This window comes from Solea solea, chromosome 3 (genome assembly GCF_958295425.1).
Source record: "Solea solea chromosome 3, fSolSol10.1, whole genome shotgun sequence".
Classification (NCBI taxonomy): Eukaryota; Metazoa; Chordata; class Actinopteri; order Pleuronectiformes; family Soleidae; genus Solea; species Solea solea.
This window is the reverse complement of record NC_081136.1, coordinates 18,036,924-18,064,565: the sequence shown is the minus strand read 5'-3', so window position 1 is coordinate 18,064,565 and position 27,642 is coordinate 18,036,924. Positions and strand designations below refer to the sequence as shown.

Sequence of the window (27,642 nt, the reverse complement as noted above, 5' to 3'; positions counted from 1 at the left end):
GGGTCAGTTTGACCCATAGAGACTGTAAACAAACAGAACAATGGAGTGCATTCACCCGTGGGAATGCACTCCACATCATAGAGTTTTATTCTGGGATTGGCCTGAAATATAAAGACAAATCGCTGCTTGCCAGTAAACACGGTTTCCTTATAAGTGAGAGACAGCTGAAGAGATTGCTTTACACAAGAGGACACTCTCGTCGGAAAACATACTGTGACTTAGCGGTTCATTAGCAACCAACCCTAACCCTGGACAGCTTCACGGTTACCGGTGGATGTTTGCTAAATGCAGAGAACGTGGACAACAAGTGAGAAAAGAGGATGGACGCTTGGTGTTGAAGGAGCTGGAACCCAGATATGGAATCAGAATTGGGTCAATAATCCAGCGCACAAAACAATGACTTACGAGCAATGTATGTGATTTCACGTGCACAGATATTAACCGTCGTGCGCAGATTTGAATCCCGCAAGCTCAATAGGATCTGCTCTTGCTCGTGGGAGAGGCAGCTTAGCTGCTCGAGGGTTTTTTCTGCGCTTGCGGTGCACATTATGCACTGGGGAGTTTCACGTATAGGATACTGGCAAGAGGAGGGACAACTAACGTTAATGTTGTCCATAGACTTTTATTTTAGGCTAGGAATGAAGACAAAGACATTCTGAAAAGCCTGTCATTGCAAGGAACAATTATTACGGAGAGGCATTTAAACAGAGTATTGAGAGGCAGGTGTCTTTACCGGCGCATTAGTATTTCGTGTGCACACTATACCTACTTTGTGGCCACGAAATACGTATAACGTGCGTATGTTATACTTATTTCGTGGCCACGAAGTAGTATTTTGTGCGCACATTATAGCTACGCTTCGTCAGCTACCTATAAAACCTATCAATCATCATATATATTCTCTGTGGAACGGCAATTATTTAAATCGTTTGTAAAATTATAATAAAATAGGCTAATAAGGGCATAGATATTTATTGTCTTATTCATTCATTTATTGTCAGTGACTGCTTCTTGAAGGGTTGAAGTAAACTACTTTATTTTTTAATTTTTTGAATAAGATGTGATAAGGTTCTGTAGGCCTATGGCTTAATATTCTCTATTCATACATTTTCAGGTAGGCTGTAGCTGTCAAAACAAATATAATGCGTGGCCTACAAAACACCAGCTATTTTCCTTTGTGGTCCAACCACTTCTGAAGTTGAAAAGCCCTGCCTGAGAGACTCTGAGTTCACAAGTAGGCCTCTATTTTCAGAGCAGAGTGGTCTATTTGGGCAGTAAGAGGAATAATCAGCTCTTTGAAATATGATGGGGCCTGATCACTTAGTTCTTTATATGTGAGGAGGATTTTAAATTCTATTCTAAATTTTGCAGGGAGCCAGTGTAAAGAGCTCAGCACTGGAGTGTGTAATGATCACAGCACATAGTGATTTGCTTGTTTTCATATGTATTTTTTGGGGTTTCCATTTGGAATAGTCCATTTCTGTACTGGAGTAGGATGGTATGGTCAGGTCCATCTACGACAGATTAGGCAACAGTAATATGTCACTCCCTTACAGCTGTTGTTTCCTCAACACCCGCAGTCTATCCATCCATCCATCCATCTTCTACAGCTTTATTCTCCACACAAGGGTCATGGGGGGAGCTGGGCCAATCTCAGCTGACATAAGGCGAAGGCGGAATACACCCTGGACAGATCGCCAGTCCATCACAGGCCACAGACAGACAACCATCCACTCTCACACTCACACCAACGGTCAATTTAGCGTGTCCAGTTTCACCCGCAGTCTAGTCTCATACAAAGCTTGGCATCTTGTTGAGATGAACAGCCGCAAACCGAGCAGGAAACAAAAACTGCTGAATGTCCTTGATTGTTGTATGTTCGTTGTCGTCGCACCGGTACTGTAGCGTCCCCGGCTGAATGATGGTCGAACTCTTTAACTGATGGTCAACAAGTGTTTATTTTTGAGCTGAATAGATGGTAACGTTGCCCCATTAAAACCTTTGATACCTTGAACACACTCTGAACACACCATAAGAGCTATGGAATGAAACAAAAATAGTATTACCAACTTCATAATGTTCAACAATATCAAAAAAGTGTGTTTTTAACCTTTAACTGAAAATGAATCCTCATTCACAATCATGAAATATCCCTTTTAACCTGTTTTAGCTCAATGACAACCTCAGAATACAGTGCAATAAACAAACATATTTAAATTAAAATTCAATATTTTTAACTGTCATTTTACAGCTTTAACCTCAGGAATTGTTATAAATACACACAACATTTTTTTATTGTAATAATAATAATAATAATAATAATAATAATAAATATAATTTATTTATACTTGCAAACAAGCAAATGAAATAACTGTCCCTTTCGGACCGACAAACATGCCCTACATCGCACCAAAACAGCGTTATTGCTAGCTTAAAGTACACTGGAATAAAACAATGCAAAACTATAAAAGGACATCACATTACTATTGAGCATTAAGCACAACATTAAAACGAAATGATGACAAACCTTGTGCCCTTATCAGCCAGGTGCTAAACAAACTTATTAGTAGACATTAGTAGACATTTCTGAACTTTTATTAGACCCGTGTGTTTATGCCGTGTGAATGCTTAACTATCCTTTTCCGGTTACACTCTATCAAAATTAAAAGCACCAACCTAAAAACAGGAAATAACGGTAAAAAGGAAACAAGTTAAATCGAAGACATTACTTATGAAATAATAATAATAATAATAAACTATAGAAACAACACATTTTGAGAATACGCTGTGGCATATTAAAGGTTATTTACAGGTACAAGGTCACAATACGCGGCCATTGGGCACAGCCTACACCTTACCTACCAGGTAAAGGTTCCGTTCTCAGCTTGAAACCATACTGTACTGTATCAAACCAAACTGTAACATTGTGAAAACATAGCATATGATGCCCTGTGTTGTTATTGTTCTGCTAATATGGCTAGACTGAGCCATATGGAAGATGGTGAGAATAGGCCCCAGTTCAAAGGCTGGTATTAACTCCTTAACAAAATCACTGGATAACCAATTAGAGGATTTACATCTAAATTTAGAACTGGACTAGCCTCCTGCTGCACACTAGTGTTGGATTAAAAAGTTGCACCAGCACACACTGCAATGACTTCGGCCGTCGAGCAACCAGAGAGTACGTTCTGCACCTGCATGAGAGGAGATCAGCAGGTAGCTGTAGTCTGTATTCATCAAGGAAAACTAGAAACTGCAGTGTTTCTTTGTCACGAAGAAGCCACTGCATGCTACAGTATTTGGGGTCCTAAAACCATAAAGTTTGTATTTGAAATTAGGTTGTTTGATCGCTGTGAACACCTCTGCATCTTGTGCTGCTATGGGCAGAATGACTTAGACATCACTGCCAGCAAAATGCCAACAATACTGCACTGCTGGTAGCCGTGCGTCAACGGCATGCGCACCGGTTGGGGGAAAAATGGCCAATCTCCACAACATTCCTGAGACTGAAATTCAACCAGTTGCTGCCCACTGACTGCAAATGTTTACCAGTATGTGAATTCCCGCCCGTTAGCTGTGCAGCAGCCGGTACCACCCAGCCGGTAGGACCCAGATGACGCGAGCCAGGAGACGGGTGCTGCGTCAACAGCAGCAGCACCCGCTCCCGTTGCAAAGAAAACACAGCACTTCAATCAATTGGAAAATGTATTCGGAGAGACCGGGCCAGGTAGGGTTCGGGCAGACAATTCACTCTGGTGTGTCGGGCTGCGTCGGTTTCGGGCTTAAAGACCCGCGGACGGGGTCGGGTCAGGTTGTAATTTTCAGGCCCGTTGAGAACTCTACTTTGAACCGATTCCAAGTTGGGGTGTAGTGATACAACATTCCAGTGCTTTGTTGTTTTTTCAATCTGCTATCATAGAGGAAACACATGGCTACTTTAAATGCAGCCCCTCTTTACTGTTACTGCCCATCCATAGAAGGCATTAGGGTGCTGCCCCACCAGTCTCACATGAAGAAGAAGAAGATAGGAATCATCTAAAATTATTCATAAAAACAAGGGAAATTTAAATAAACGTGCTGCACATTATACAGTCCGTAACTACAGTGTGTAATCGGCATTTAAGTGTAGTTTTCTCGCTCAGATCTGTAAACGTCAGTGTGGACACGTCTTCTCCACAGCAGGTGAGACACGTGATGACTTAGTCAGTCATGTCTTTAGAAACGTTGGCTAATCTTTGTCTGTAGCTACATTGTTATTAGCTAGCTCAGTATTGTCATTTTAAAAAGCAAATGATACGCACATTGAAACTTCTATTCGTATTATAAACTGTAATGGTAGCATGTGAGCATTTGCATTAATATGAATAACAAACCAACCTGATGTATTTTTGGAACCATGACACATACACCCATACAATAAAAAAAACATTACACAATAAACATTCAGTGTTGAAACATTTCTCCCTTTGTTGAGTTAATTCCATTCATTTACCCTTTTTTTGTACACCTCGAGGATTTACTCCTTTAATCCTAGTTATTTCTCTCAAATTTATTTTTCACAAATATTCCACAGTAACACAAAAAACTGCATAACCAATGTCCAAATACACAATTAAAATCCACCTTGAATCTCAAATGTAAACTCAAAATTCTCTTGTTCAGTGCACAAAGAACAATTCAAATTTCACAACAACAATTTTACAACCATTAACAACCATTAACTAGGGCTCTTTAACAGTTTGCAGCAATCAGTGGGACAAAAATGTCTCAGTCCTACCACTTCCCCTGTGAACTAGAGCAATATCCTTATCTGTGAAGTGAAGACAGTTCTTAAAAAACGTGTTCATCCTGTGATCACTCCTGTGGGTGGCTCGCCATCTTGTTTCTCAGTTCCCGCTGCGTGGAACGCGTGCTGATTAATCTTCAACCCAGAAAAACTGGCCTGTTGTTTTACAGTCCAATATCCAAAAAAAACCCAATAATAATTAAATCACCTTCTTGCTAATTAGCTCAACTACAAACTTTCAAAGTTTTTTACTGCCAAAACAGAAGCTTAAGGATACTTGTCACACAGACACACCGCATAATGGTGGAGTAATTAGATTATTACACACCAGACACTATTATTATTAGCTCGTGCCATGTAGCTTCTGCTTCCATCTTATCTTATATCTTATATCTTATAACATTTACAAATACACAGTTCACAGCTTAACGTTTCTACTGCAACCTACTTAGAAAACAGGCAAATTGCATAGTTGACATGTAAAGAAAAATTTATAATAGTAAAATTAAAGTGTTTAAGATTATGTATTATCAGTATTGTGTATGTTTGGGGTTGATTTGGTAGCTGTGGGGATTATAATTGATATTATGAGAGTGAGTTTAGCAGAGCCTGGGACAATACCTGCACAGAGGTTAAATGCAAAGTTTAGTTAATGATTCTCACTCTGTTTTTGTTGAGTATAAAATGTAGTCAAGGATTCATCAATTAATGTTTTTGGAGGTTTTTTTTGTTTTCATTCTTTTTCTCCTGGTGACAATGTTTGTGCTGCAGAGTGATAAATAAAAAACAGCCAACTACACATCATCCCTTTTTGGGTCCCTGTCTTTTGACGCTCAGCCGACCAGGCAACAATCACATTAAACATGAACTTTGGACATAAATCAGGCATGCCAAGATGTCTGCGGGACATCAGTTTGATATTTGATATATTCCACCATTTACCTGATGGCCCCCAAACTGTGCCTCAGGGAGCACTGCCATGGTGCATTTGCCAGAAATCCAAAATATCACTTCAACATACTGTATTATGAAAGTACTGTGTACTGTAGCACTGTAAACTTCAAATACTCTGATTACATGATTATTTAACCTACAAAAAATACACACAAGTTGATATAAAAAAGAAATTGATTAATAATAAAGCTTTATTTTTTTATTTTTTTACAGAAAAATTAAAAAATAAAATTTGTCTTGTCGGACGAGACAGGGTTTAATTTTACAGTGCATTTCCCTGCTAATAATTACAATTTGAAAGGTAATATCTTTCTTCGACACTTGAAATACAGCCAATCTAAACTGCTGAAATTTTAAATGTCTTACCATGCCTCCTGCTGACTTGGGTCTCCAGGAGCTTGGGTAGATGGAGGTGACACAGTACTCCCAAGTCAGACCTTCTCTTTGGTCATCTGTGGAGATGGTATTTGTAGTCCAGGGCTGTCATTACACTGCTGAACTGAAGCTTAAAGGAATACTTACCGATTTGCATTTAGCTTTGTATTACTATAACAGGGGTAGAATTTTTGAAAATTTGTGCTTCCCAACCTTAGTTTTCCTTTGAGTTGAGAAATATCTTCATTCTTTTTCTTTGTTACGTGCCCACCAGTGATACTTGGTCCTGTTAGCTTAACTGTTAGCAAAGATGGCGGACACTGTTAACATTCGGGGAATGAGGTCCCGCCCCTACGAGTGGGTCAAAAAAGTGTGGAATTAGCATTGGTCTGGTGGGCACGTAAAAAGAAAAAGAATAAAGACATTTCTCGACTCAGGGGAAAGTGAGGTTGTGAAGCACAATTTTCCAAAAATACTACTCCTATTCTAGTAATACAAAGCTAAATGTAAATTGGTGAAGTATTCCTTCAAACGCTTACTAGCATACATATATACATATTCAGGATGCTAGTAAGCGTCCTGGTGTAGCTATTTTTTATTATCTATCTATCTATCTATCTATCTATCTATCTATCTATCTATCTGTCTATCTATCTATCTAGCGCAGGCAGACAGGCAACGGGATGAGGTGGAGGAAATTATGAGCGTGCCTTGTCTCCGATTGCCTTTCTGTCAGCATCATTTTGACGTTAGATTTGGCAACCCTGGTCTGTTAAGTCAGCAAAAGTGAACAAAGACTGAAAGGAAATCACTCAAGTTTACCCTCAAAATAAAAGCACAACATGTGCACCCATTAAATGTCCTTTGTTTTCATCATGTCTCGGACAGTGGACTGTGGAGATGTCAAAACCATATTCTTAATCTCGTAATGGCAGAGTGTACAAGTTATCAAACAGCATAACAGCAAACCGGGGCGGTTTTTTTTTTTCCTGTCAAGGTTTTATTTTGGAGGCGCCCGGAAGTAGCTCTACATTTTTTTTTCTCCGCACTCTGGCTACACAGTAGTATAAGCGGGTGATGCACTGGAGGAGACGTTGCATACATACTCACACAGAGAGGATTTGTCGAGGGACGGACGGCAGCATCCGTCACACACATTCACACTGAGCCACGATCCATGTCTGTGAGCGGGCCTGCTCCGGCTCCATGGCCTGATCTGTAGCTTCTGCTCCGGCAGCGACGGCGGGAGGAGCTGCGGCTGTAGCCTGCGAGATGCTCCGAGCTCTCCGCTACTGCTGCTGCAAGACAACAACACCGACACTGAAGCCGACCGCGGGATTCAGCCATGCTTTACAGACGGGCAGCCAGGTACCGTTAGCTTGGCTTTATTTTACCCGGGGGGGGGGGGGGGGGGGGGGGGGGGGGGCGCGGCGATGCAGTGATTGTGGAGAATAATGGGCGGCGCTGGGGATGTGATCCTGCAGAGAAAGAGGAGATGGTGTGGGTGGTGGCGGTCTGAAGAGGCTCCCTCCTCCACACTGGCTGGCTGCTGCGTGTGTGTGTGATCCTGTTTTTTTCCTTTTACCTGCCTGGTAGAATCACTGACTTTTCCTGGACCCGCAATATGCAGACTCATGAATCGTTTTAATGTTTCCTAACAAGAATAGCTGCGTAAACCTTGTGTCTGTGTGTGTGTGTGTGTGTGTGTGTGAGAGAGAGAGAGAGACAGTGCGTGCACATACATTTTTGTCAAGACCAAAAAACTATAAATAATAATAAACCAAAGGAAGTGAGGACATTTTGAATGGTCCTCATGTTCTGTCACACTTCCAAAGGGCTGTTTGTGGATTAAGACTTGGTTTTTAATGTTAGGATTAGAAATTCTGTGTGTTCTTGTATTTTTTACCTCTTTAGGATCTTTTCAGGTGTGAACACTGACCTTGTCAGGACCAGTAGTCCTTATGGAGACCAAAACCTGGTCCTATGAGACTAGGGTTTTCTCGATTAATTTGAGTCATCGTTTGTTCCATAAAATGTGTTTGCTCAAACCTGGAAATGACGAAACCTTCTGAAATGTCTTGTTTTACACATAAACCAAAATTATTCGTTTTTAATGATTTTTTTTCTATATGGAGCAAAGAAACTGGAGCTCATACTGATTATATCAAAATAGTTGATGAATAGTTTTGTTAATAATCAATTAGTCAAGTAATTGTTTTAGCCCTAAAAGTGTGTGTGTGTGTGTGTGAGAGAGTGATATATATATATATATATGGAGAGAGAGAGAGAAAGTGCTTGCACATAAATTTTTGTCAGGACCAAAAACTATAAATAATAATAAACCAGGCAGAACCTCATTTCTGAGGAAGAGGTTGAGTTTAGGAAAACCATTTCAATTGTGGTTGGGTCAAGGTTAGGCATTAATTGGTTATGGTTATGGTTACTTTTGGACGTAAATCAGGCACACCAAGTCGTTATACAATTGATCCAAAATTTTGACTTTTATATACAGTATATATATTTATATATTTGATGTATAAATAATAGTTTAACATAATTTTTTTTACAGACAGTTACACTGTGAATTTCTCTGTGAGATGAATAAAGTATCTATCTATCTATCTATCTATCTATCTATCTATCTATCTATCTATCTATCTATCTATCTATCTTGTTGACAGATTAGTGATCACAGCACATTATCAGGCCTCTGCTTGCATGGCAGTGACTGACCTGTCAAGAGAGCATACAACGCTGTGATTAGACATTACATTTAGGGATGTCCCGAACTTTTTCACTTCCGATACGATACCCCATATTGCAGCCTTGAGTATTGGCCGATACCAATATCGATCCGATACGTAACAGCACGAATCATACATACTTTAATTACTTATTTTGCAGTGTGGAATGTGTGTTGTAGTCAGCAACAATCGGTATGAGAAAAACTGACCCATTTATTATTACCAATGTGTTACATCAATTTTAACCTTCAACATAAGAATATTAGATTTTTTTGCAGTCTATGGTTAATTTCATCAGGAGGAAAGTACCAAGTGCTATTGGGGGTGTTTTCAGAGCACCTGTATTTCACAAGTAGCAGCGTGTCTTCAGAGAACACCCCCCTTGTTTCACTATTTTGGATTAGCCAAACCCACTAGAGCTGCAACTAACGATTATTTTCATAATCGATTAATCTGTCGATTATTTTCTCGATTAATAGATTAATCGTTTGGTCCATAAAATATCAGAAAACCATAAACATGTTGATCTGTGTCCCTCAAACCTGGAAATGATGATGTTCTTAAATGTCTTGTTTTGTCCACAAACCAAAATGATCAATTTTTTATGATTTCTTTGTTATCCAGAGCAAAGAAATAAAGAAAATATTCACATTTAAGAAGCTTAAACAATCGGAAATGTTGTTTTAATCATGAAAAAATCTTCAAACCGATTAATTGATTATCAAAATAGTTGTTGATTAATTTAGTAATCGATTGTTTAGTAATTAACAATCGATAAATTTTTTCAGCTCTACAACCCACACAGGTTAAGTGACTCGTCCTGCAGGTTAACCCAGAGCCCAGGACCAGCCCCACATACGTACTAAGCTCCTTGTGTGTGGAGCTTCAGGACACATTTAAAACACAGAAAGCTCTTGGCATGGCTGGTTTTTGGGGTATAATTAACAAACAGAGGCTGTTGAAAGTCGACAGGTGGTGCTAGTTTATGAAATAATGTTGTTTTAGCAACTCGCCTCTGGAGCGTGGTGCTAACGGCTAGCTCACGCTCACTGTGTGGCTTATTAGCCTCTGATTTGGGCTCTACATGCATCCATCACGCAGAGCCAGAGATTTTAGGGCAGTCCGATATAATCCGATTTCTGGCTGATATCGGACCGATATCCGTTATCAATATCGGATCGGGACATCCCTAATTACATTTTTAACAATAACATGTTGAGAAAAAACCCTAACCCAAAAATGTATTTCATGTGATAAAATAACATTTGTCTTGTCTGTTTTTACTGTGCATTTTCCCCACTAATAATAACAGTTTGAAAGGTACATATCATACAATATCAACATATCACGATATAACTTTTTAACTTGTATTCTAAACTCATAAACTTTCCTCTTGTTTTGATCACTTCAGTTATCAATCAGACCACACAGAGGAAAATAGTAATGTCAAGCACGTTCGTGAGATTTTTAAAACCAAACCAATCTCTATAAACTATGCTGAGTGGAAACAGGTCACAAGTCACTGCCTCAGTTATGTCTCGTTTAGATTTCTTACGGCGCTGTTGCAGAGCACCTCAACAGGGCGGTCTGTGTATCTCCACACGAGTGCCGTGACGTACATGGCGTGTAATCCAGGGGGTGTGAGCGACGTCTGGTACGGTCACCTGGCGTCATTTGTAGGCCACATTAGCGTGACTGTGGTCAGACTTTAAAGGGGACATATTATACCCTATTAAAATAGACCAAGACAAACAAAATCAAACACTTGTCCAAACACAGATTCAAAAGTGAGTTCAGGGCACTCCCTGACTTGTGTGGGGATGCATCTGTTTAACTGGTAACTAGACCAGGTGTGCCAGTTGAGGCTTGGCATCCCGGATACAGGATAATGTTCTTTGTATGTGGTCAGGTGAGCTGGGTGAGGCAGGATACCGGACTTTCAGGCCAGGATGGCCCTGAGTCATAGGCAAACAGGAACAAAGTTAAAGAAAACAAGAAAAGGTTGTGAAGCTTGGCATTAAGAGTTACTGTATATAGGCTCAGGTGTCACGCACAACACCCTTTCCACAAACACACTCAAGTAACACAAGGTGAGGACAATACAGAAATACAGATACCCTGACAACAACACAAAGATGATTTGGCGAGGTTTCTTGAAGTTAATGAAGTTGGTGAATGAAAAGTGGTTAAGAAAAGGTATAAGAATTATAGATGATTTATTTGAAAATGGTAATTTTCTTCCATATAGCAGACTGAAGGAAAAATTTCCTTTAGAGGGTGGAGGCCACTTTTGGAAATATTTACAAATTAGACACTGTATTAAGGAGGTTGTTCCCGCTGGTCAGGATAAGGGTCCAGTTGAGTGTTATTTGCAGCTACCTAAAATGCATCATAAAGCATCAAAATGGTATGAAATGTGTCCTTGGACAGGCAGTAATGGTTGTAGTAATCTCAAGCGGATATGGGAGAAGGATTTGTCTTGTACTCTGGATGAAAAAACATGGGAAGGGATTCTTTCCAACACTGAAAAATATGTAAGAGAAGCCAGAAGCAAATTTATTCAGTATAAAATAATCCACAGATATTATTTTACCCCATCAAGACTAAATAGAATGGGTTTGCTTAACAATGATCTAAGCTGGAAGTGTGGGGAAAAAAGTGGCACATTTGTACATGCATTATGGGAATGTTCTAAGATCCTCCCCCTGTGGGAAAATGTTTTAGATTATATAGGCAAATGGTTGATTTGTGAACTTCCCAGATCGCCAAGACTATGTCTCCTAGGAGACCAAACAATGGTACCACACTTAAACAAACATCATTTTGGAATCTTAAAAACTGGCCTAATGACTTGTGCACGGACAATTTTAAGGTGTTGGAAGGAGCCTCAAGCTCCCACACTGAATATGTGGAGAACTCAGATGATGGAAACGGTTGCATGTGAGAAAATGTTGCGGAGATTAAACAGAGAAAATGATATGATAAACGAACAGTTTTGGTAAATGTATATCCAGAGAGAACAGCTTAATAAGGTATAGATGTTCTTATTTGTTTTGTATTGATATGTTTTACATTAAGGCCATACACTTTGCCTGAATAATGGATCGCCCCTCACATCCAAATGTATATTATTTATTGAACTGCTTACTTACCTGCCTGTTTTATTCTTTTTGTTTGTTTTTCATTTCCGTTTTCGTTATACTTCATTTTGTTTGTTTTACTCGTTCATATGTATGGTTGTTTGTTTGTTTCATGTTCATACTTGTGTAAAATAATAGAAAATTCTAAATTAAAAAAAAAAAAGTTGGTGAATGATGTCACACACATCATGTGAATACATTTTAATCTTTGCACCTGCTTTTTAATATTGTTCTACTCAGGGTTAGTGAGCAGACAAATCATTTGCTAAATGATTGATATGTAATAAGATCAGGCTGCTTTGTTTGTGCTAAATTTTAAATAAAAAATGTGTGAGCGTGCAATAATGTTTAGTATTTGCCAAATGGAGAAAAAAAAAGTTTTGGTAATGGTGGGCTGACTCTTTCAAAGTAAAAGCAGTATGTGTTGTTTGTTAGGTAAAAAATAAAATAAAAAAATAATAATAATACATACATTGCGGTCCCAAAAAGTCCATTGGGACCACAGCCTCAGCACAACAGGAAGTTGGCGTCCACCTTGGCTATTTGCACGCTTCATAATCAAAACTTCCTCCGTGACACGAGCCTGACCCTGAACATGTCTACAGACACAAACTTCACCCGACGTGATGTTGGCCATTTTGAATTGAGTTCAGGGAACTGCTGCACTCCCCGACTTTTGTGGGGACGCTTGCATCTGGTGCAAGGGCCCTGTCATGACTGCGTGCATTCCTAGTCAATATTTACCCAAACAGTCAGGCATGGGTACTTTCTCACAACATGTTTTTTATTGTTTGGACAAACCTGCCCTGTTTCTCACACCTTGTGTACTAATCTGAATAACATCTTGTACCTACTTTAAGTATAACTGGCAGCTCATACTGTTAGATATTTTCATTCAAAGCACTTCTTGTGTCAAATGGGCAGGGCTGGCTAGCTGCCCAAAACCATGGTTGAATTCAAGAGAACTCCACATTCATTGAACATTACTTTGTTACAGAGAAATGCAGGGCGTTTTCCTCGACTGTCACAGATGGCCATTGTCGTCCTAATCTTTTCACCTGATTTCACCTGTCTTTTCTACGCCTTCAAATGTGACTCTGGTTCTCTCCCATTGATGTCACTGGTGAAACTAAAGGCTAACACAAAACAAGACGCAGACATCCGGTGCCATGTGCTGTGTCCTCAGGTATTTATCACATGTCGGTACCGGGAAACAAATGTGGTGAACCAATAAATGAGCTCTTATTAAGTCCTATTCCATTTTAACCAAAGAACAGTTTCTTAGGAGATAAATCCGCCTTCAGCAGCACAAATCTGTCTCTGCCTGTGTACTAAAACGTGCATATTAGACGTTTAAAATAATATTTGCTTTCATTTTGCACGATTCTAGTTATGTGCTCAATATATAGTCTCTAAAACATCGGGTGTCCTGCATGTCAGACGAGTGAACTGCTAAACCGTTAACTTGGCTAAATACTTGATGACACTGTGTTCTTCCTTGTCATTACTTGTAATAAGTTTCCACTGTTCAAACACGGACAGGATGAACGACATACCATACCAGCTGAGGAAATGTGTGGTCGGACAAACTACATACCTGCTTACCACAGGAAGGTGTTTAATCCAATTGGAGGATTTGTTATTGCGCGTGCATTTATTTATTTCCCAGATTCAGCTGGTGCGGCCAGAGTTCAAGCTTCGCAGGAATGGTTTGCTCTTGGCAGAACACAAGATCATCAAATCCATGGCAGCCATGAGAGGTATTTTAAGAGCTGAACACTGAAGCACACACATTTAGAGAATTGTTTAAACAGTTTCTTATTAAAAAACAAACTCCCTTCTGGGGATTAAACCCATATATTTTTTATTATACCGGGGGTTCTGTTTCTGCCAGAGCAGAGCTTTTGTATTTTGTGACACATTATTATGGTTATTTTCATGATTGTTAAATGTTTTATGCTGCCCCTCTCACTGTGGTTTCTCTTTTATAAAAAGAGAGAATAGTGCTGTCGGGTCGGCGCCGACAACTAATCCCTAAACTAGAAGTCCCAAAGATTTAACTACAATAGAGGATTTTGAGATAAATCTCTGAAAAGTGGAAGAAAAATAATACAAAAAGACTGGAAAAATATTTGTGTATGAAAAGTGAACTTTTTAAACATAAATCTGAACTTAAACTTACAGAGCCCTTGAGCAACGGAAACTATGCGAATATCGTATTTTAGCATGTAAAGTTTTTATGCACGTTAACGCCCTCAAAAATGACCGCAAAGCCTGCGGATAGAATAATAATCTGAAGGATTAACAATAGGCTCCTCACATCACACTTGGTGTAAATTTACGTCTGAAAAAGGTTCGGGGAATGTACATTGAAAATTGGATGTGGGAGGGCCCAATAAGTGCGGTGCCCCCTGTCCAAATTCACCCTAAACAGCCCAATTATCGTACATGCATAAAAATCGGTACACGTGTAGAAGGTCGGGATGAAGAAAAAATTACATTATGACCATGATCCAAACCCAACAGTAAGTCCCCCATCTTGGGTTGATCGGCCATTTTTTGGTGATTTTGGCGAATTCGCCTTAATGGTATTTGAACAAACTTCTCCTAGAGCTTTTGTGCGATCACCTTTAACCTTGGTGAGGTCACTGTGGACAAGTTGAGGAGCTTAAATTATTGAAGATTTTTTTAAATAAAGCATGGTGCACGAGATAGGGGGCGGCAAAGTTGGCCAAAATTTCGATTTTTCGCAACACAAAACGAAACTCTTTTAACTTCGCGATGGAAGGTCCAATCCCAACCAAACTTGCTACGATTGATGATGGATAGTTGCTGAAGATGTCTATGCAAAAACAGTCAAGTTTGAAAACATTGCCTCCTGGTGGTGACAGAAAATACACAAAGAAAAGTTTCTTTAATATTATACAGATGATTGTATCAAAGTTAAAATTGGTGAAAACACTCAAAACACATGCTAGATGATGCGTTCTAAATATAATGACAAATTGTTTAACAGTGTTGCCATGGCAACGATGCAAAGTCGGATTTTTGCGAAAAAAAACAAACTGTTGCTAATCCTTGTCCGATCTGAACCAAACTTGCTAGAATCGATGATAGTCTGGCCCTGAAGACGTCTATATGAAAATATTCAATTTCAAAAACAGCGCCCCCTGGTGACGGCAGACAAAATTACGTTTACAGTTTTTCATGTTGCTCCAACAGGGATTGTTGTATCCAACTAAAACTTTGTATGTGAGACCCCAGACCCGTCCTGAATATGTCTGAAAAAGATGACCTCCCTACAGGAAGTGGAACGCCCGAAACAGGAAGTAAATTTTAACATTGTCCGATGTGAGAAAAGGGAACTTCCCTGAACACGTTTATGGACATGCCTTTGACCCAACAGTAAGTTGGCCATTTTAAACAGGAAGTGCCCTCTAACTTCGCCATACGTTGACCGATCTGCACAAAACCTTATATGTGAGACAAGGAAACTTCCCCTCAACACATTTACGGACACGCCTTTGAGCCAACAGGAAGTTGGCCATTATAAACAGGAAGCGTCCTCTAACTTTGCTATAAACCTGCCCTGTTTGCCACACCTTGTGTACTAACCTGAACTGGCAGTTTATATTGTTAGATGGTTAGAGAAGATTATAGACTTGAGACATTCAACACACTTATTGTATCAAATGGGCAGGGCTGGCTAGCTGCCCAAAACCACGTTCAGGTGGTTGAATTTGCTACTTTAAATAGAACTGGCAGCTCATACTGTTAGATGGTTACATTCAATGCACTTATTGTGTCAAATGGGCAGGGCTGGCTAGCTGCCCAAAACCATGGTTGAATTCAAGAGAACTCCACATTCATTGAACATTACTTTGTTACAGAGAAATGCAGGGCGTTTTCCTCGACTGTCACAGATGGCCATTGTCGTCCTTGTCTTTTCACCTGATTTCACCTGTCTTTTCTACGCCTTCAAATGTGGTTCCGGGTTCTCTCCCATTGATGTCACTGGTGAAACTAAAGGCTAACACAAAACAAGACGCAGACATCCATTGCCATGTGCTGTGAAACAAATGTGGTGAACTAATAAATGAGCTCTTATTAAGTCCTATTCCTCTTATTGTGTAAAGGGATTTTAACCAAAGAACAGTTTCTTAGGAGATAAATCCGCCTTCAGCAGCACAAATCTGTCTCTGCCTGTGTACTAAAACTTGCATATTAGACATTTAAAATAATATTTTCTTTCATTTCGCCCAAGCCGCCCTGTCATGACTGTGTGCAGTCCTAGTTATCTTTGTTTTCTCTCTTCTCTTCCCCCCACCTCCAGGATGGTAAAATGTCTGACTTGTGGTCATGTGGGTCCAGTGTGGATGTGGAAGGCACTGCTGTTCTTCGCGGCCATTGCGATTGCTGACCAGCTACTGGATGTCATCTTCAAGAAGAGGTTAATACATTCTCTGTGTTTTTGTGTGTGTTGAAGAAAATCTCTCAAAGTCCTTGTTCAAAGTTGTGGTGTTTAATGATATCCCGGGACAGTGGTGAAGAGAAGCTCTGAGACACTGACACATTTAATACAATAAAACCAAAGCAGTAATCGACCAAGGGGAAAAAAAAGGCTAGGAAGGGAGGGCATTTGCATTCAGACAGGTACAAGGACTGTCTTGCAAGACGGAAGGAAGGACATTACTGTTTTTTGGGGATCCATAAATAAAACACCAAGTGAGAGCACCGAAGTACACTGAAAAACTGTTCATGGAGCATCTCTATTTATCCTCTGGGAAGGGGGCCACCCCCCTTATTTTTATTATTACAAATTATTTTTCCACTATTAGCTTCCGTTTAACAGTTCTAACCGTATCTAGCTGTCTTGTCTTTCCTTTTTTTAAAACCTTTGAGGGGAGGGTTTACACCCCCTTATCTGATTGGTTAATTGTTGTTGTATAAGATATTTTGGGGACTATCCTCCTTTCATGTATGTCATTTTGGGTGTTTTCCAGATTATCACGTAAAACTTTTTGGGTGATTTCCAGTTAATCCCATAATTAATGGTTCTGTGACATTGGGTACTTCGTCACTGCTTAACAGTTTAACACTTTAACGATGCCATAAACTTCAGGCATCATCTTTTTCGTACATGCAGGCGTCGTCTTTCATGCGCGCTCCTCTACTCCTCAGCCTTGTTATTTGGTGTTAATTTACAACCTCTGCTGATTCCAAAAACACAGGATGAGATGTTATTATCCTTGGTACAAGAGTTTGTGAACAGTGACCTTGCTAAAGAAGAAAATGACGGGATTCCTTTATTTAACGTATTTAAGCTGGTTACTGCGGCAGCTAAATGTACTTCAGTTACATGTTGGAGATGACCATGGGTTTTGCGTTGATTGTTGATGAGAGAAGAGGAAGTGGCGTTGTTTGAGGTGTTGTTTCATAAAATGTTGGGTGCGCATTGTTTGATAACGCTGTTGGGAATGCATCATCAGTAGTGTGTTAACACTTTAACGATGCCGTAAACTTCAGGCGGCATCTCTTTCATACATGCAGCGTCTTTCATGCGTGATCCTCGACTCCTCAGCCTTTTTATTTGGTGTGGAGTTAATTTACAAGCTCTACTGTAACACACAGGGCAGAGCAAACTTTACAGATACTCTTACATGAACACAAACAGAACACAAACATTGTTAGACTACAGACCAGAAGTTTTTCAGTATTATTAGCTTGAATTTCCCCAATATTGACGAGAATTGTAAACAGTGATGTAGAGCTGAAACGATTACTTGATTATTAATCGATCACTAAATGAATCGTCAACTATTTTGATAATCAATTAATCGGTTTGAAGCTTTTTCAACAAGATTTCTGATTGTTTCAGCTTCTTAAATGTGAATATTTTCTGGGTTCTTTGCTCCACATAACAAAGAAAATAAAACTGAATCATTTTGGTTTGTGGTCAAAAACAAGACATTAGAGAATATCATCATTTCCAGATTTGACAAACACTGAGCGATATTTTTCAACATTTTCTGACATTTTATGGACCAAACGATTACTCAATTAATCGAGAAAATAATCGACAGATTAATCGAGAAAATAATCAACAGATTAATCGATGGAAATAATCATTAGTTGCAGCTCTACAGTGATGTAACTTTAACTCTCTCCTTTTCCTCCTCTGTCCTCCAGCAGTGTCCAGCCAGCTGCTCACTCAATTTTCTCATCCCCTGATGCTCAGGGGCCGTCCCTGGGCTCCTGCCAGCCCCACACCCACATCATGTTCCTCAAGACCCACAAGACAGCCAGCAGCACTGTGCTCAACATGCTCTACCGCTTCGGAGAGGAGCGCAATCTCTCCTTTGCCCTGCCAGTGCGCTACCAGCTGGGCTATCCACTGCCCTTCAAAGCCACCATGGTCAAAGGTTACCAGGGTCCCAGGGTCGTAGAGTTCCACATCATGGCTCATCACATGAGATTCAACAAGCCGGAGGTGAGTGGGGAAGAGGGGAGAGAGCAGCAGAAGCTATAGTGAGTTTTGGCTCACAGATCAACCAGAATGTGTATGGAGCAGAGCCTGGGCTTCACTCAGAAGCATCACAGAGTTCAGAGTGTTCATCTGTTAAGTGAGGGGATGGGAATTTGGGATGCACTGATACCACTTTTAATCCCTGTGTCATTCATTTTTCAAAAAAACAGAAATAAAAAACCGACTTGTTTTCTCAATATTCGTTTACAAAATCAAAATGAAAAAACGGATTACGACTCGTTTTTCCAATTTCCGATTTTGTGCTGAAATGAAAAATGGAAAAAACGGATAACGAGCCTTTCCCGTAATCCAATTTTGATAAATACAAGTTATCTGTTACCAGACAAGACAAGAAGAAGAAGAAGAAGAAGTAATCGGGAAGGGAAGCATAAGCTAGTGTTAAGACAACTAAAAAAAAATGGACATTTATGTTCTTTTTAATGGGAGTAAGAGGGTTACTCTGAAGCCAGAAACTGCGATCAAGTGAGCCGTCATTCGTCTTCGTGGGGTCAAGCCATCCGCACCAACGTTTTTAAGTGCGCCCCTGTAGTCGAATTTACGGTGAATGCCGTAAGCCGACTGAGAATGTCAGCGCTAGTTTAATACCGAGTAAGATCACTTCCGGTTTTCAAAATTACATTACATTACATGTCATTTAGCAGACGCTTTTATCTAACCCTAACCCAAGCGTGAGATGACAAGAGCGTGGACCAGAACCTGAACAAGGTTCTGGTTCTGGGTTAGAAGAGGCCGTATCCTTCTGATGTTGTGCAACATGTATCTGCAAAATCGAGCTGTTGCAGCAATGTTGGCAGTGAGGGAGAGATGGTCATCAAGTGTCACACCCAGGTTCCTTGCGGTATGAGAAGGAGTTACCACAGAGTTGTCGAGGGTGATGGTCAGGTCTGTGGTGGGAGAAAAAGAAACTCAGTCTTGTCGAGATTGAGTTTCAGGTGATGGTCAGACATCCACTGAGAGATGTCGGTCAGACAAGCGGAGATCCGTTCTGCTACATGTGTGTCGGAGCTGGGAAAAGAGAATGAGTTGGGTGTCATCGGCGTAGCTGTGATAGGAAAAACCATGAGAGAGAATAACAGAACCAAGAGAGTTGGTGTATAGAGAGAAGAGGAGAGGGTCCAAGACAGAACCCTGAGGGACCCCAGTAGCTAGAGGACAGGGTTCAGACACGGATCCTCTCCAGGTTACTCTGTATGTTCGGTTTTGAAGATAGGACGAGAGTAGGGTAAGTGCAGAGCCTGAGACACCTAGTTCTTGAAGGGAGGAAGTAAGGATCTGGTGGTTAACTGTGTCAAACGCTGCAGAGATTCCAGTAGTCCTATGAGATACCCAGATAGTCCAAATGCACGCTGAATAAGAGGTTACTAATACAAGCGCAATCAATCAAGCTGATTTTAAGACATTGATTTTTACTGTACTATAACAACACATTGGCCCAGAAGTTCTGACAGTGGTTGACACAGTTGACCTCAGGAGCATGCTACTCCCTCACTAATTATCATACAATTTTACTGTATCTCTACTAGCATATTATTTCACTGTTGTACATTTTACATTTTATGTTTACTTTTTATGTTTAAAATATATTTTTTTGTATTGTTTTGCTGCTGTGTCAAAACAATTTCCCCTCGGGATGAATAAAGTATGTCTATTTTATTCTATTCGATCATTTTTGAGAAATTAAGCCTCAAAGTGGTCTCTTTTTTTTCTCAGAAAAAGGCAGAAAACTCAGAATTTTACTGTACAATAACAACACATTGGCCCATAAGTTCTGACAATGGTTGGTACAGTTGACCTCAGGAGCATGCTGACTACTCCCTCATTATCAAACAATTTTACTGTATTATCTTTGAGAAATTAAGCCTCAAATTTGGCTTTTACTTTTATGTTTGATAAAAGTAAGTTGCTGGAAATATAAATAACAAAGTAAAGTACAGATACTTGAATTTTGTACATAAGTACAGTAACCAAGTATTTTATAAAATCTACACCTGCATAAGTTTGCAATATCTTAAGATCATGTTCGTCACTGCATCTTGATTTTAATCAGCCTTTTTTGACTGGAAACTGAACTTTGTTTTTGCAGACTGTTCATTCAGATAGTGTCAGTAAAATCTGTACTTTATCTGTTAGTACATAAGAGTACATTTTGATGTTGTCCTCTCCTGTTTCATAGGTGGAGAAGGTGATGCCAGCAGACACGTTTTATTTTTCTATCGTCAGGAATCCGATCTCTCTGGCTGAGTCTGCCTTTGCGTATTTCAAATCAGTAGCACCTGCCTTTCACAAAGCCAAAACCCTCGGAGAGTTTGCTGATAACCCGATGAAATTCTATGACCCTAATATTACCTACAATTTCCTCACCCGTAACCTGCTGTGGTTTGACTTTGGCATGGACCACAATGCTAAGTTTTCTGTGGAAGAGGCTCAGCGTGCTGTGGCCACAATCCGTCAGACCTTCAAGTTGGTTCTGTTGTCTGAATATTTTGACCAGTCCATGATCCTGCTGAGACACGCTCTCTGCTGGCCACTGGATGCTGTTGTCTCATTTAGCCTCAACGCTCGCCAGCAGAAGCCCAGTGGGTTTGGGGGGATGAGTGGGAGCTGGGTGAGCAAAGCTGCAGCAGTGGCTGGTGTCAAAGTTACAGGAGGACATTCATTAATGAAGACACCTGAAAGTCAGTCACTAACGGAGGAACAGCGCGATAAGCTGCAGCAGTGGAACACCTTTGACTGGTACTTATACCAAGCCTTTAACCAGACCTTCTGGGAGGAAATCCACAAGTTTGGTCTCGCTGAAATGGAGCAAGAAGTAGCTCTTCTCAGGATTCTGAGAGAAGATCTGGCCCGGGTTTGTCTCAGGGACGGCGGTAAACCCGTGGAGGCACAACAGATCAGAGATAAAAGCATTCGGCCATTCCAGAGTGGACCCGTGAAGATTCTTGGCTACGAGCTCCAGCCAGGGCTGGACAACCGCACGAGGACATCCTGTCTTAGGATGATCATGCCGGAGCTCCAGTACAAAGACTTGCTGGATGCTAAACAGTTCCCTCGGGCTCATACAGTCCAGCAAGGAAAGCAGACTTCAACCCGGATGAGAAAAGACTCACACTGACCAGGAGAGAAGTTGGGTGGAGGACAGTAAAGGAAGGGGAGAGAGAGAAGCCATTTAATTCAGACCAACTAGAGAAAGAGTGAAGGTTGAGATAGTTTAAGGTGAGTCTCCGTCCTACTTTATTATTATTTCGAATTATTTTGAAAACTGAGCCAAGTGTGGTTTACACAAAATAATACAAAATGATCCTCCTTTGCACTCAAAAATATTTTTTTTTTAAATGTCACTGCTCTTTGTGAAATCCTTGTTGACTTGACCTACATCCTCTGAGAACTTGGGATACTCTCATGGCTGCAGTAAGATGCTAAGTTGGCAGTTGTGTGTTTTGTCTCACTGGAATGTGAAGGGACGGAAGAAGAAGCAGTTCTTTTGTTGACAGGTTTATCTCACAGTCATTTGACAGCACACACACACACACACACACACACACACAGAAGCCTGTTTAAGTTTGTCTTAATGTTAATACTTTCAAGAGTTCTAGCTTCCATGTTGACCTCAGTGCCCATGTGTAAAATTTCTCAATGCAAGATCACATAGAATCCCAGTTTGTGCCTCTCAAGCAGAACCACAGAGTCTCTGAACTAACTATCTCTTTTACTAAGATAAAAAAAAGTGTTTGAAATATATATTCCCTCAGACTTAAAGGTATTTTCAAAATGATCAGATACTCTTCCTACAAACTGATGAAGAAATGTTCTGTCCTAGACTTTCCTCTTGCATTCCATGTCTACAGAGAGTTGACAGGTTAACATGGCTCAGTTCATGTTAAAATGTTAAACTGACACCCTCAGTCTGGCATTTCACGAATGTTTACATGATCTCCCACTCCTATACATCGTAATGTCTAAGGGTATGAAATACTGTGTGTCTAGTATTGGGTATATATACCTGTGTATCATGTAGACTACACCACTGCACTCAGATATATATAATGAAGTGGAAATTCTTGTCCTTCAGATGGTTTGAAGAGTTTTTGTGACACGTGACAAGTTCTTTTTTTCCTTTGTTTAAAAAGCCTCTGGGGCTCTAAATTAGAGGACAAACTGGGGTTAGAGTGTGTACACAGCTCTAATTTCCTTTGGCTAATACTTTTTGTAGAGTTAGTACTGGCCGATAACTCTGTTGTTCAGCTTGTGAAATATCTTTTAATAATACAAGAGGGGAAACTTGATCTGAGGCCCGAACTTCTGTTCTGGGAAGCTGCTTGATAGTCACCAGGCTGCAGGAGATGTTATGTATTAGTTATCTGTAACTAATACCACTATACAGTTGTAGCACTGCACGGCTACAATGATTTGTTTTTTTAACGATAATACCTGGTACCCTTTTTAGTAGCTGCTCTGGCAAGGTTCCAAGCAAGCTGAGCCAATACTAAAGGTGATGTTGACAGACTGCAAGCCACTGGTTGACAGAGAGTGTTATTACTGGAAGAGTAAAGTCATGAGTGTCATGTCAGACACAAGAATCAAACCGAACAATGCTGAACTGTTAGATCACAGAAAAAGACATAACAATCTCAAAAACATGCATTAATCTCCAACATTTAGCAGGGACATTTCTAAAATCTTAATATTTAAGAGAGGAGTCTGGTGCATTCAGCGACAGGTTGGTTTCCCACTACAAAATAGTACCATGAAACTGCTGTGACTTTGTTTTACACGCGACACACAAACGACTGACTAGCGACTTGTAAAGCAGTTGTTTTCAGGACTAAAATACAGTGGCAGGGTTAGTGATGCCGGTCACGATCACTAGTGCTGTCGCTAAATACACCAGACTCCTCTGTGTATAGTGAGATTTCCCTAGTAATTGTTGGAACATTTTTTAAGGATTGTTAATTCGGCTTGATTCTTGTGTCAGACGTCGCGGTCATGCCTCTTTCTGTGACGGCAGTCTGACCAATCCGTGGTCAGCAGTCTGACGACGTCACGCATAGTATCGCCTTAGATTGCTTGGAACCTCACCAGAGCAGGTACCAAAAAAATACCAGGTACTATCGTTAGTGGAAACGAAACTTGCTGTGCCAAGGCAAGTCGAGTCAGTGGAAACAGTTTTACACAGAGACATTTGACACATCTGGGGGACGGGGTAGTCGTTATGCTTTCCTTTCAGTTAGTCCCAGTAAACAATGCAAGACACAAAGAGAGCATTCACAAGTTATGGTTCTGAATGTCTCAGAGGAAGTTCAGCCTTTGCATGTAACCCCTGCAAAATGTGGGCGAGCAGGGGTGTGGCAGGGAAGTAGAATTTATGCTTCCTGCTGTGAGTTCTCACATGGATCCACTTGGACATTATCTGGAAATTTGACTAGGGAGCTGGCAGTGGTGAAATACATGAATACAGTGCAACTTAGAGCACAGAGCATCAACTAGTCCTGATCCTGCATGCTCACACTCTGCGTCACATTCCTATAAATGTCCTGAAACACATCACAGTCGTTCATAATAGAGACACTGTACACGTGAGTCATTGGCCCAGAAAGGCCTCTTCCATTAAAGGCAGGGGAGAGCATGTTAAATCAGAAATGCTGCATGATTTCTTCCCTTCTCAGTGTGAAATGCTGCAGTGTGATCGGCACTGATAGGGACTGTAATGGTTTCCTCTATACCTTTGCATAGCCTTTAGTGGATGGGGCAATCTCTTGACATTGCACCTAACCTTTTCCTACCTTGCTTAGTAGATAGTTATCTGGTAAATGTGATACTTTCTTTAATAAGTTGCTCATTGATTGAAATATAAGGGTTCCATGATTTGGTTACTCAAAATGAATTGATAGGTATATGATATACATAATGTCACGATATGATAATATCATAACAACTCTATGGTATGATATTTGTTGCAGTTTTGTGATAGTAATGACAGTATCCTTGGTACACCGTTTATTGATATTAATTAATTTAATGTGATACAATTAATGGTATTTATTGCCACAGTACAATATTACAATATAACGATTTTATCTACGGTACGATATCTATTGTAATACTGTGATAGTGTTCATAGTACAATACTTATTGCAATATTGTAGAAGTGGCCACGGTACAATTTTGTTTAATTGCAATATCTTAACAGCTTTGAATATCTGGGTAAATCTACCCAAGTAAAAGTAATTATGGTGGAGCCAAATAATTCCCTGCCCCCTAAAATAAAAGTCTTAGACCACCATTAGATGTGTTTTTTAGTAATGCTATAAAGACCATATACTGTATAAGTATTTCTCTTCTCATCTCTTTATCAGAATGATTATATGTAGTTTTCATTAGGTCAACCTGACTATTTCCCATAAGTTGTGAGCCAACGAAGCAGAGCTGTTCTTTAGTCGGTGTCTGCAGAAGTTAGCAAGAATATTTAGCAACGAGTTACTGAATTTAGCGAAAGGCTGGGTGTGGAGGGATTGCAGTTGTCCCCTCAACAATGCCTTTTTCACTTTAGGCCATGTCAAATCCCTTAGGGGTGTTAACGTTTTTAATCTATATTGGAAAATGTGTTCACTAATTAGCATCAACTCGTGGTGGCCTAAGACTTTTGCACACCTCCGTATATGACCAGGAATATTTTTTGAGCGTGTATTGGTACAACCTTAATGCATAAAATGGAAAACAATTGGTTAATGTTCTCAAAATATTTGTTTACTATAAACTTAAACTTAAATAATATGGGTTTTTTTGTTTTTGTTTTCTATCTCCAACCCTGCACCACCATCAGATATAGATTTTAACTCCAAATGGACAAAATGGGTCCCGACAGATTTAAATGACCATAGAACTTGTCCTCTAGTGCCACCCTCAGGACAAACCTGTTTACTTCAACTGCTGTCAACTTTCTTTGCGTGTCCAAGGAACTTCATGTGCACCAGTGCCGTCATTTTATTGTACACATCTAAACAAACCTACATGTTATGTAACAGGGAATAAGTCAGCTACTTCCAGCAGATGCTTGCCTTTGTGAGACATCACTGAGCTCATCAGGAGCTACAGGGAAACACTTTTGTTGGGATCTTTTTCATGCCTTAGGATGTCCCACAATGGACCAGAGCTTAAAATGTCCTAAAATGTCCCCCCATATTTATTATTCTCTTTTCCATGTGTACATACTGTATTTATCAGGGTTTCTTATCTGTATCGGTTATTGATGATGATGGGAGGAGTGTGTCTGTTTCACTATGATGGAATTTACCATTGATGTTTGTGAGGAAATATTGATGTATTGATTGATGAGCAGTCAAGTAATTACGGTTGGGGCTGTAAGTCAGTGTTACATAATACAATATGTTATGGTTTGACACCATTAAACCACAGACTTCCTTCAGATCTGTGCTTTAAAATGAGCAGATGAGTAAGAGGGAAGTCTTATTGTACATGACACTGAACATTTACTGTATATACGATATCATGTATTGATTTCAACCCACTCCTTCCTGACCAAAGTACTCATGCAGCAACTATTGTCCTACACCTACCAATATTACTATTAGCATTACTGTCATGAGTGACTGTTGTGAAAACGTTTGATTAATTCACAATATTGAAGTAGTAGCATTCAGTTATGATTAAGAAAATAAAAAACCTTTATGTTGAAAATCAAAATTGTAATTTTTCATAAAAACATAATCTACATCTTACATTTATGTATTAATTATGCCAAGTCACATTTAAATACACATAAGCTACATTGATCTACACATCTGATGTCACATTTTAGTATCAGCTCAGCTCGCTTGGCACCTCGCCAGAGCAGGTACCAAAAAAAACACTAGTTTCCAGGTACAATCCCGAATAGAAAAGCAAAATGAAATACAAAAAAATGAGTGGAAAGGCGCCATAGATGAAGTTATATTATTGCACTGTGCCCCCTGCACCTAAAACCAGCATGAGACAGGCAGCGACACTCAACATGGCTGTCATAGCGGACAAAATAATTTTAACTATATTTTAACCACTCACCCAATAAAATTTACACCAGCTTATGTCTACCACATGATACGAGTATAGTATGCATTTGTCGCTTTATGTCACAGTTAAACAGCCTTTTCCTGTCTGGAAGCTGAAGGATGTGTTGCATACTGGTCATTCAGAAAGTGATTGTGTACTCTGGTTTGGATCTTACTTGAAACTGCATTCATTTGCTGAACATTGTATTAAACCATGCTCCTTGTGTGTATCCAGTGAGGTTTTTTCTTTTCCTCTTGTACTGAATAAATGCAACATTTTTTAACATCAACTGGTCTTCTGGTCTTGATTTTTATGTTGATTTGTCCTGTTGTCAGCAGCTGGATGAGACAGTGGTGGATAGGGCTTGCAGTTTACAATCAGAATAACTCATAATGGGGTAGTTATTGTGAGAAGCACATTGAGTTACATTATAGTCAGTCATCATCTACCACTTTATCCTCAACCAGAGGGTCGCAGGGGGTGCTGTGCCAATCTCAGCTACATCGGGCGATAGGCGGAGTACACCCTGGACAGGTCGCCAGTCCATCGCAGGGCCACACACAGATAGAGACAAACAACCATTCACTCTCACACTCACTCCTATGGTCAATTTAGAGTGTTCAATTTACCTAATCCCCACATTGCATGTTTTTGGACTGTGGGAGGAAGCCGGAGAACCCGGAGAGAACCCACGCACACACAGGGAGAACATGCAAACTCCATGCAGAAAGGCCCTTGTTGTTGGATGGTGGTCTAATACATTTGTTAAGCACAGTGTATATAAATAAATGAATCAATAAATAAAGTCGTAACATAAGAATAAAGTGATATTTTGAGAAAAAAGTTGTAATTTTATGAGAATAAAGTTGTAATATTATGGGAATAAAGTAGTTTTACAAGAACAACGTCGTAATATTCTGAGATTCTTATTTATATCATTATCTAATGTATTATAATGTATAAGTTATGCTGCACACAAAACACAACCTACTTGGAGGCTCTTAACTTCGAGGGTCGATTAGTTAAGTCTGGTGAAAGGTCCCTTTCGGA

At 39.9% G+C, this 27,642-nt stretch overlaps 1 protein-coding gene across 8 annotated transcripts in view; it reads left to right on the top strand.

The window, feature by feature from the left end:
- Window positions 1-26,881, top strand: part of gal3st4 (galactose-3-O-sulfotransferase 4) — a 30,704-nt gene extending 3,823 nt beyond the window's left edge. The window contains exons 1-6 of one of the 8 annotated variants that reach the window (XM_058624241.1): window positions 7,205-7,483; window positions 12,997-13,185; window positions 13,669-13,759; window positions 16,333-16,449; window positions 18,189-18,489; window positions 20,720-26,881. In XM_058624241.1, coding sequence (XP_058480224.1) covers window positions 16,334-16,449; window positions 18,189-18,489; window positions 20,720-21,658 — 1,356 coding nt within the window. In that variant the 5' untranslated portion in view covers window positions 7,205-7,483; window positions 12,997-13,185; window positions 13,669-13,759; window position 16,333 and the 3' untranslated portion in view covers window positions 21,659-26,881. Of the gene's footprint in view, window positions 1-7,196; window positions 7,484-12,996; window positions 13,760-16,332; window positions 16,450-18,188; window positions 18,490-20,719 lie in introns of those variants that run through there. The other 7 variants (XM_058624238.1, XM_058624236.1, XM_058624243.1 and 4 more) reach the window with 7 other exon arrangements.
- Window positions 26,882-27,642: the final 761 nt, after the last annotated feature.